Raw genomic sequence first — 11,078 nt, forward strand, 5'->3', positions numbered from 1 at the left:
AATATCTGTGTGTATGTTCTCAGTGTGTATATGTTCTCAGTGTGTGTCTCATATGCTCTCAGTGTGTGTCTCAGTGTGTGTGTTCTCAGTGTGTGTCTCAGTGTGAATGTTCTCAGTGTGTATGTTCTCAGTGTGTGTGCTCTCAGTGTGTATGCCCTCAGTGTGTGTAATTCACCAATGACCAATGACCCCCCTGCTCATTTCCAGGTTACATTAACCTCTGGTGAAGATGAGCGGGTTTTTTTAGGAGCTGTACTACCTGTCCTCGTGCTCTACTCCTCACTTCGACAGCGTGGTGGAGGGGCGTTGTTCACCTATCTGGCAGGTTGGCGCTTAAGCCCCGCCCCTCGCTAATAGGCTTTTATTCGGGTCTGAAAGCAGGTGAGGTCAGACGCCAGCAGACTCTCACACACACAACCACCTGCTCGGCTTAGTGTCATTTGAACAGCAGCAGCAGAAAAAGAATAAGAAGAAAAGGAAGAAGCAGCAGCAGCAGCGATGAACGCCACGGACTACCCGTTCTCTGAGTACTCGTTCGAGAGGAGCTTCGACGAGAGGAGCGCCATCGACTGGATGCAGAACCACTGGTGAGACTCCTTCTGTCGGAATGTGAGCCACACGGCCGGGGGACTACAGCCCGGTCCCCTCTTGGTGGCATCGGGCCTTTAGCGACTGCTCTGGTGGGCGACGTGAGACCAGAGTCTTGTTGATCTGGGTCCTGCGTTCAGGCCTCGCCTGATCTGGACGCGCGGCTCTGATTTCTATCTGGTTTGTAGCTCAATTTGGCTCAAGCCTGTCTACAGAGCCACGTTTGGGAGAACCGAAACTTAGCCTAGTAGCCTATATGGTCTGAGAGGAGCTGGTCTCCAGTGACTCGCTCCGTCATGGTGCGTCATCAGGTATTCCACAGGTGTGGTGAATCTAGCGACGGGCTGGTCGCCGGGGAACTGATTTGATCCGTAGGTAAACAAACTGGGAGCCCGCTGAGGAGCAGAATGTAGAGCCGTTAATTTACCTTCTTCTGTTGACTTGTGGCTCTACTGTCTTCACTACCTTCTCACGTATGCTTTCAATCACTGCCGTTATATTGTAAACAGTTTAACAATATTCATAATGCCAAGTGCTATAAATTATTTAATTCTGATAGTCGGAAAATCCTTAGGGGTGATCTATTCCTGTACTTTGAAACCCCTGGTCCTCACCCCTGCCGGCACTGACTGATCCTCTAACCCCTGCTGGGTCTGACTGATCCACTAACCCCTGCTGGGTCTGACTGATCCTCTATCCCTTGTGTTGTAGGACCAAGGCCTTTGCGTTCTGCGCCCTGTATGCGGTGCTGGTGTTCGGAGGGCAGCACTTCATGAGGGAACGGCCGAAGCTGAACCTGAGGCGACCGCTGGTGCTGTGGTCCCTTGGCCTGGCTGTCTTCAGGTGAGGACCGCGGACAGACGGGGAGCAGACAGACGGGTGGAGGGAGTGAAGCAGGCGAACTTCCCTCTCCTCTCCTTCCATCCCTGAGCTGCAGAACCTCGTTCCATCAGCGTCTGGATATTGGTACACTTTCTGGAATGTCAGAATTGTGCAGGCTTTATGATGAACTTGCTCTTCCACTCTGCGTCTCGCTCTCTCAGCATCATTGGGGCAGTCCGCACCGGCTGGTACATGCTCTACGTGCTCTCCTCCGGGGGCTTCAGGAGGTCCATCTGTGACCAGGGCTTCTACTACGCTCCCGTCTCCAAGTTCTGGGCCTACGCCTTCGTCCTCAGCAAGGCTCCGGAGCTCGGTAAGCCCTCCCCTCTGACCCCCGACCTCTGGGTCGTCCATCATCTGCTGAATGTTGGATGGATTGTACTCTCCCTAAAATACCTTCAGACTCCATGTTCCTTCGGAACTGTCTAACCCCTACCTGCTCCTGGCTGAGCTGTCTGTACTGTCTACCCTTGCTGAGCGGACTGTACTGTCTAACCCCTACCTGCTCCTGGCTGAGCTGTCTGTACTGTCTAACCTTGCTGGACGGACTGTACTGTCTAACCCCTACCTGCTCCTGGCTGACCCGTCTGTGCCGTCCATCCCCAGGCGACACCTTGTTCATCGTGCTCCGTAAGCAGCGCCTCATCTTCCTCCACTGGTACCACCACATCACGGTGCTGCTCTACTCCTGGTACTCCTACAAGGACACGGTGGCGGGCGGCGGCTGGTTCATGACCATGAACTTCTCGGTGCACGCGCTCATGTACTCGTACTACGCGGCGCGCGCGGCGGGTGTCCGCGTGCCGCGCCCGCTGGCCATGCTGATCACCAGCGCCCAGATCAGCCAGATGCTGATGGGCGTGACTGTGAGCGCGCTGGTGTACCGCTGGATGCAGAGCGGGGACTGCCCCTCCCACCTGGACAACATCGTGTGGGCCTCGCTCATGTACTTCAGCTACCTGGTGCTGTTCACCCAGTTCTTCTACCAGACCTACCTGAGGGGCCGCGCGCCCCCCAAGAGCCCCAAGAGCCCTAAGACCTCCAAGCTGGACTAGGGCCCGCGGGGCAGGGGGGCCCCAGGGGCCGGGAGGGGACCTCACCTTTTTTAAAGAATCTCTCCAACCAGCGAGGTGCTGCGGGACCAGTCTGGTTGGAACCGGTTCTGCAGTATACCAGTTTTATAGCCATGCCTTTTTTAGCAGTGTCAGGTCTGCTGGGTTCACCTGCCATGAAGACGCGCAACCTTCCTGCCTCACCCCCCCCCCCCCCCCCCAGTGGGGGTGGGACGTTGCATCATTCACCCACCCGCATTCCAGACTCATGGCCTCATTGAAGTGTTTCTTGGCAACCGAGCGATGCTGCGTTACCCGGGGAACCGGTCGGACCAGTGCGGCGGCTGAGGAGTGCTGAGAGGAGAGGGCGGAGCCTGCAGGCGCTCTCAGGGCGCGGCGCCGGCTCTCGGTCCGCCGGTTCTTCGACATCCCTGAGCTCTCTGGGTGGAGTCCCGTTTCGGGTCGTCCCGACACGGAGGTGGACGCTGGTTGATCTGTTAGCGTGTTCTGAAGAGCTGGGACTTCTCCCCGGGCTCAAGTCAGTCCTTATGTTTGTTTTCTAAATCTTTAATAATTTATTCAGTGGCTCCTCGGGGTTCCCCTCATCACTGCCCTCTCGTGGGCCGCTGTGTTCAGCTCATCACTGCCCTCTAGTGGGCATTTTTTTTAAAACTATACACAATCTACTACCTACCTCTATGGACCGATTTTAATGGTTCCAAGTAAGGAACACATTCAGAATTTTGGTGTGATAAATGTTTACTAAGAGTTGATGTTCACACGTTTTGGAGAGATAATTTACACATCTTGCTGGTAAAATCTTTCCAAAAGTCAAATGGAGAATATACTGGTCTTTATAAAGGACCTGGTTGGCTGGGGGGGGGGGGTTGTTCCCTAGAGAAGATTTAATCGGAATGTAAACTGTCTGCACTGTAAAGCTACCAAGTATGACAACAAACAAGTATTGAAGAGCAATGGAAGGCCGGCCACACGGCCCGACTTTAGCTTGTTGAATGTAACCAAGGTTATGAATGAAGCAATCTGAGATCAAACTCCTGTTACATTTTATTTAAAGTTTGGAAACTATTTTAATGTTTTGAAAAAAAAAGTAATAAAGAACATTTGAGTGTAAAGCTTGGCACCAATCTCCGGCTCATTGATCTGCAACGTGTTTATTCAAGTGCAATAATGTGACAAAGTTTTAATTGAGGTCGTGAGATGCATATGTGGCCAAACTACAGTCCACCCAGCAGGGGGCCGGAGGTAGACGACCACCAGGTCTGGGGTCAAGGCAGAGGTCACTTGGGGAACAGTATCGGTCCAGTGGCCAAACTGTCGCCACAATTTGAGCTCTGAACCTGAGGAGGTCAGAGCCGTCTCCACGACGACCGACTGCTGGGTCACGGGCGGTCTGGGTCTAGTCCAGGGGGTGGTCTGGTCCGGGTCACTCCCGGGTCAGGGGGCGGTCTGGCCCATGTCCCTCCAGCTCTTCCACAGCAGCAGGTCCTTGCTCTTGCCCAGCACCACGGCGATGCGCGGCAGGCGGCAGCCGTTGAACTGACCCACGCCCGCGTCCCGGCCCAGGGCCACCAGCATGGTCACGCTGCCTAGCAACACAACAGTTACCTAGCAACACGGTGCAGTGAACTAGCAACACAACGCAGGGCTAAGTCAACGTCGGGAGATAGATGCTACCTGTGTGAGTTAGCGCTGGGAGCTAGATGCTACCTGTGTGAGTTAGCGCTGGGAGATAGATGCTACCTGTGTGAGTTAACGATTGGGAGCTTGTTGCTTCCTGTGTGAGTTAGTGATGGGAGCTAGATGCTACCTGTGTGAGTTAGTGATGGGAGCTAGATGCTACCTGTGTGAGTTAGCGCTGGGAGATAGATGCTACCTGTGTGAGATAGTGCTGGGAGCTAGATGCTACCTGTGTGAGTTAGTGGTGTGAGTTAGTGATGGGAGCTAGATGCTACCTGTGTGAGATAGTGCTGGGAGCTACCTGTGCTGTAGGTACACAGATCCTTCCCTGATAGGCTGTTGGTGATGTTGCTAACGGCGACGGCGGCGTGGAGCCCGGCGTGGTAAGCCATCTTCGGCTCTTGGATGTTGGCGCAGTCTCCGATGGCGTAGATGTTTGGGTGCGACCCCACCTGGAGGTGGGGGTTCACCTTCAGAGATCCATCCTCTGCTACCCAGTCGGCTGGAGAAGAACAAGGAGTTCAGTATTAGATCCTCATCAGGGACCTTCTCTAGCGGTCTGGGGGGGGGCGTAGGTCTAGACTCACCCAGTGTGTGTTCTGGGGGGTGGTGGTATAGACTGGCGGTGGGGTCTGGGGGATGGTGGTCTAGCCTTACCCAGGCTTGGGGGTCTGGGGGGCTGGTGGTCTAGACTCACCCAGAGTGGGGTCTGGGGGGGTGGTGGTCTAGACTCACCCAGAGTGGGGTCTAGGGGGGTGGTGGTCTAGACTCACCCAGAGTGGGGTCTAGGGGGGCGGTGGTCTAGCCTCACCCAGTGTGTGTTCTGGGGGGTGGTGGTCTAGACTCACCCAGTGTGGGGTCTGGGGGGTGGTGGTCTAGCCTCACCCAGTGTGTGTTCTGGGGGGTGGTGGTATAGACTCAACCAGTGTGGGGTCTGTGGGGCGGTGATCTAGCCTCACCCAGTGTGTGTTCTGGGGGGTGGTGGTCTAGACTCACCCAGGCCGGATGCGTAGGCAGCAGAGTTGACCCTCTGCCCGGTGCAGCTGATGACCAGGTCGGCCCTGATCTCCGTGCCCTGGTCTGTGGTCAGAAGCTGGTTCCTCCGGGTCACGTTAAGCTCCACCCCCTCCAGGCCCAACAGCTTCTGGCCTGCCCGGAGCCAGAGAGAAGGACTCATTCACCACGGCCTTCAGACAGACACTGGTGGTGATCAGGGGTCTAAAGCCCCGCCACAAGGTCTCACCCAGAACCAGCTCCACCCCCTTCTCCATCAGGACCTCCTTCGCCTGCTGCCTGACACTGGCCAGCAGGCCCGGGTCGGCCAGGGGGATCCGGGAATGGACCAGGACCACCTGCCGGGAGAAACACCTTTAGGACCCTCAAGAACACATAGAGCTGTAGGGGGTACAGATTACATCCTGGGGCTGGAGAACCAGACCTATAGAGGGGTACAGACTACATCCTGGGGTTGGAGGACCAGACCTATGGAGGGGTACAGACTACATCCTGGGGCTGGAGAACCAGACCTATAGAGGGGTACAGACTACATCCTGGGGCTGGAGAACCAGACCTATAGAGGGGTACAGACTACATCCTGGGGCTGGAGAACCAGACCTATAGAGGGGTACAGACTACATCCTGGGGCTGGAGAACCAGACCTATAGAGGGGTACAGACTACATCCTGGGGCTGGAGAACCAGACCTATAGAAGGGGTACAGACTACGTCCTGGGGCGGGAGAACCAGACCTATAGAGGGGTACAGACTACGTCCTGGGGCGGGAGGACCATTCCTACCTTCTTGTCTGGGAACTCCGTCTTGATCTCGGCAGCCATCTCCACTCCCGTCACCCCCCCACCCACCACCAGAACCGACCCCGCCGCCTGGATCTACACACACACACACGCACACGCACACGCACACGCACACACTTACTCTTACACTTAGGGAAGACTTAAAGCTAGTGTTTACAGTGTTTGATGGCTGGTTTGTATGGGCTAGTGTGTCCTTGGGATGGTGTATCCTTGGGCTAGTGTTTGGGGCTAATCCCCAGGCGTGGGGCTGGTTTGTAGGGTGTGGTTGGTGTCTCCGGGGCTGCGGGCTACGTCACCTGCTGGAGGAGGTCCTGGTACCTCTGGACGGCGGTCTGGGTGGAGGAGGGGCTGGTGTACTTCCCCGGGAAGGGGCCCTCCGTACCGGTGCAGAGGATCAGGTGGGAGTAGAGTACCTCCTGGAAGACACCCTCCCTAATCAAGCCTTCATTCAGATCCCCAATCAATCAATCAAACAATCAATCAATAATTCCATCCTTCAGATCTTCCTCCTCCACCCCACCCACCTGCCCGTCCTCCAACACCACCCTCTGTCCCTCTGGCTCCACCAGCACCACCCGTCCCTGGGTGAAGCTCTCTCCAAACGTCTCTGCATAGGGGATGAAGGTCTTCTGGGCAAAGCCTGAGGAACAGCACATAAAAACCATCATCATCATTGCATGTTGAGGGTGAACAGCCCATAATAATCGCATCGTCGTCATGTTGAGGATGAACAACCCAGAATAACCATCATCATGAAGATGAACAGCCCATAATATGGTGTGCTGCATCCATCTGTAATAACATGAGTAACATCCGTTTATAACGTCATTCCAGATCCCGTTTGGCCAGATGACTACACCGGCGTTTTTCATCACGCAAAATATCAGTAACGTAGGATTGAAAATAGGCAGCTGATATGCAAATAAATAATCATTAACAACACATTACTATATCATCATCTTTGATATAACTACCGTCCTGCACGGAGGCGCGCAGCGCGCCGACGTTGTGATGGAACGCGTCTTTGAGGTCGATGAGGGTGAACGTGACACCGCTGGACTTCAGCTGCTGGGCGGCCGCGATTCCTCCGAACCCCCCGCCGACCACCACAACATGGACCCCCTCCGGCACGGAGCCCTGGGCCCCCATCACAGCGTCCCGGCGCGGACACAAACACTCAGCTCGGGGGAACTGGCGGCGCTTCGGGAGGAACCAGAAAGCTGATTCCCGAACTAACTTCCCGCTGTCAGACCTCCTGCAGGAGGACGTGATGGAGTCCTTCTGGGTCTCGTTGGAGCTTTGGAAAGTTCCGCATCAGACACCCACGGGCCGTGGGCACTTTTGCGTGGGTGGAAGGTTTGACCAGGATATCAGCTGACGAAAGAAGCTTTCATAACTCGCTGTTTCCTCATAACTCGCTACCGATGACCCCGAGTTATCGCTGTTTTCTTGAATGTTTACCTTCCTGTTCAGTTCCGTGACGTCACTGTAAATATCCACGCCCACTGATGCCGGTTCGACCAATCTGCTATGACTTACACCACACATACCTCTTACATTGGCAGTGTTAAAATATCAATTGAATGCACCAATATGCAGATGTACACACGTATTCAATTGAAATAATAAATAACTATGCATCAATAAGAATTATTCAACTTCATTCAGAATAACATTTGACACTTTTTTTCTTTTACTTTTAGCATTAGTGATCGTTTAATCAAAGACATAATCCATCATTTAAATGAACAAATAAAGGCGCCTGTAAACATCCCACGCCCCCTGGTGGCGGACCTCCGACCTGCTGTTAATAGCTCCCTCTCCCTGGTGGTGGACCTTGTGCCTTTTTCATGAAGAGGAGAACCGTCCGCACACAGCGTTTCTTTGTCTTGAGGACATTTCACCGTGAGGTGTGTAGTAATCTGTTCAATGACTCCATTATAACTGAATCCTCTCAATACAGAAGCTGTTGGGATCATTTGCTCCCTTCAGAAGGATGTTCAGTTCAGAACATTGTGACATATCTCCACTCCTCACTGATGCCTCACAATGTAGACAGACTTGTTGTATTGACTGGTTGACAGTTTAAGAGGCATACCTACCTCTCTCATCACAGAAAGATGCGTTCAAAGGTTGTAGGTTGAGAAGACGAGATACTGATTGTCTCCCTGTTCAGTGTCTGATTCATGAAGCATGTACCCCTCCTGTTTTTCAACAGGTGATATTTGTTGTTCTATTTCCTCCTGTATCTGTTAAATTAGTGCGGTCTACATTTGAATTGAAAACAAATCTGGAGAGAATCGGCATCTCAATTCTAAGCTAGAAAATTGTGATTCTTATTTGATCAAGAATCATGCAGCCAGTGTCTATTTTAATCTAAACAAAAACTTAGAACAAAACGTTGTACTGTGTATAGGTGGAGGTTCATAGATGGGTGGAGTAGTTTGGTGATAGTTGAACTGTAAACAGATGGATGTACATAGAAACATTCACCTCATAAACCATAACACACTGCTCTCATGAAAGTACTCATTGTAGGAGCCTAAATGCCTATTTGCTTTATTTAAGTTCATATTTTATGATGATGTTCGGATTTTCATAAGTGAAATAATATAATTGTAAATTGTGTTCATTTCAAATACATAGTGTTTTATTTTGAAATTCACTTGCAATATTTTTTGGTGTTTGCGCACATTTAGTTACTTTATTTGAAGTGTGAGAGGAACTTAATTGTGTTAACTACCTTTATACCACGGTCTGGGGGAATACTCAATTCTGATTGGCTGCAGGGAGTGCATTAACTTTTTAAGACTCGATAAGTAGATTGACGAACACAGAGATTGTGCCGTCCGTCAACAACACGCAAGCTCTGTGTTCGCCAATCGAGTCCCTGATAGACTTACAAAGATATCAATGCCTCGTTTTATATGTTAAGACCTTTAGTATACTACCAAAGAAGTGTCGGGCTACTTCTAGACTTTGAGTGTTTTAAAATAACGATTTAGTTTTTACCATAACACATGCCCCCATCGTTCCAAGTTTATAGCGTTTTGGTAGAATCGGCTAAAAACAGCCAACTTAAGAATGCGTCTATACGCGCTTTTTTGCTCCCAAACGAACATTCCAACTCGTTATCATACTTACCATATCCCAGATCCATTTTACACCGGATTTCTCCTTTAAGCTCTTAATGTGAACTTATCGGTTCTTATGATTATGAAACACCCCCCACATTGTCTGGATTTACTTGCATGTATTACTGGCATGTTAACAATCGTCTTCCCTTGACATAAACACAAAGGTCTAGTAGGCCATGTAGTCTATGATCCACAGACCCCAAAAGGGGCCAAAGCAACCCCAGTGGTGGTGATGACCACTTGCAGCTCATGGACTTGAAAGACTTGATTTGGGTTTAACAAGCATATTATAACTTGTCTGTGATATACAGTGGCATTAAGTTATGATTTACTTCTGTCTTACTATTTTAGGGGGATAAAATCATTGAGGGAGAGCGCATCAGGCTAGTCATCGTTGGTGATCCTGCATATCCACTTCTTCCATGGCTGATTAGAGGATATCTTAGCTCCCCGCGGCTAACTCCAGAAGAGGAATGACTCAATGTTTATCAAAGTTTGCACCGGGTTGGGGTGGAAAACACATGTACATTTTGCATATAGTAGCCATATCAAATTGTATACATAGATATAGATTGTATTAAATGTATAAATTGTAAACATACTGTACCAAACGCATTGATATATGGATTGTATACATATATAAATAATAAAATTACAATTAATAATAATCAATAGTCTATTAAATTGCATTTATGTATGGATTGAATATGTATATATAAATATTGCAAATTCATGTTAGCTCAAGTTCTGTGTGCATAAATGTATCGACGGAGTGGACCAATTGCAAACTACTGCAGCTGCTCTTAGTTAAAAAGTAGCCGCACCCACCCCAAACTAATTGGAATAAGTGTATACATGTCTATTAAAGCGGACTACACCACCTCTTCTATTCCGCATAGAATTATATTCTGATCAGAGTCGTATATATCTGATCCTTTTCTATTACGATTGAGCTGTTCTTCCACTTCTATCGGATCAGATGTGTCCATGTAAACGCTGCTACTGACACAGACACAGACACACACACACGCACGCACGCACGCACGCACGCACGCACGCACACACACACACACACACACACACACACACACACACACACACACACACACACACACACACACACACACACACACACACACACACACACACACACACACACACACACACAAAACCAAACACAATATATGACACATCTTTTACCGACAATATAAACACTATAATAATGACAAAGGTTAAAAGATGCAAGAAGAGCCCTTCGATTTGAAGTCGGAAAAGGTCAGCAATGGATTATGGGAAGAGTAGTTAACTCGTTCACTTTTGTACACATAATGTGTCTGACACTTGGCTTGGATCCACTATTGGATCATACAGACTGAGGAGGATCAGCAAAGTAGAACAAGTGGCATCAGTTACTGATGTTAAAGCATAAATTTGTCTCAACATGTATATTCGAATATGTTAACTATGATAAACCTTACCTATATGAAACAGTAGGATCATACTTTTAGTATTTTATATTACTCCTGTATATTATATAGTAAGACCCATTTAAATGTTGTATTATTCCAAACTAGCTCTTGTCTTTTATTTATTATAGTGTAATGTTTTATTTTACTAGGGAGATATCATCATTTCACCACCTCCATCAACCACTACCATTACACACTGCAATGCTGAACTAATATAAAGTTGGTTCTCTATTTCGGTCACGATGATTCTTGTATCTTAACGCACGCACATGTGCATTTTATTCTGTTGATTAAATACAGTCGGACTCTTTCGACGTCTTCGCCTTTTCAAATAGCTTCACAGACGGTCTGTTTCACTGCAGTGCGTTACAAACTTCCGGACCACTTGAGTTTAAATGACGGTCCAATCAGAGCCGTCGGGAGGCGGGGCCCATTCCGC

At 49.9% G+C, this 11,078-nt stretch overlaps 2 protein-coding genes across 2 annotated transcripts; one reads left to right on the forward strand and one right to left on the reverse strand.

The window, feature by feature from the left end:
• The first annotated feature begins 327 nt into the window (after positions 1 to 327).
• Positions 328 to 3,406, forward strand: LOC130404814 (elongation of very long chain fatty acids protein 6-like). The gene is made up of 4 exons (XM_056609730.1): positions 328 to 587; positions 1,300 to 1,431; positions 1,632 to 1,783; positions 2,077 to 3,406. The coding sequence occupies exons 1-4, from the start codon at positions 499 to 501 to the stop codon at positions 2,523 to 2,525; spliced, it is 822 nt and encodes a 273-aa protein (XP_056465705.1). The 5' UTR covers positions 328 to 498; the 3' UTR covers positions 2,526 to 3,406.
• Positions 3,407 to 3,657: 251 nt separating this feature from the next.
• Positions 3,658 to 7,531, reverse strand: aifm2 (apoptosis inducing factor mitochondria associated 2). Its single transcript, XM_056609729.1, has 8 exons — positions 7,008 to 7,531; positions 6,558 to 6,673; positions 6,330 to 6,449; positions 6,016 to 6,108; positions 5,464 to 5,572; positions 5,217 to 5,369; positions 4,522 to 4,722; positions 3,658 to 4,129 (listed from the first exon to the last, which is right to left on the reverse strand). The coding sequence occupies exons 1-8, from the start codon at positions 7,180 to 7,182 to the stop codon at positions 3,978 to 3,980; spliced, it is 1,119 nt and encodes a 372-aa protein (XP_056465704.1). The 5' UTR covers positions 7,183 to 7,531; the 3' UTR covers positions 3,658 to 3,977.
• Between the last annotated feature and the right edge of the window lie 3,547 nt (positions 7,532 to 11,078).

The sequence above is a fragment of the Gadus chalcogrammus genome, chromosome 15, assembly GCF_026213295.1.
Source record: "Gadus chalcogrammus isolate NIFS_2021 chromosome 15, NIFS_Gcha_1.0, whole genome shotgun sequence".
Lineage (NCBI taxonomy): Eukaryota > Metazoa > Chordata > Actinopteri > Gadiformes > Gadidae > Gadus > Gadus chalcogrammus.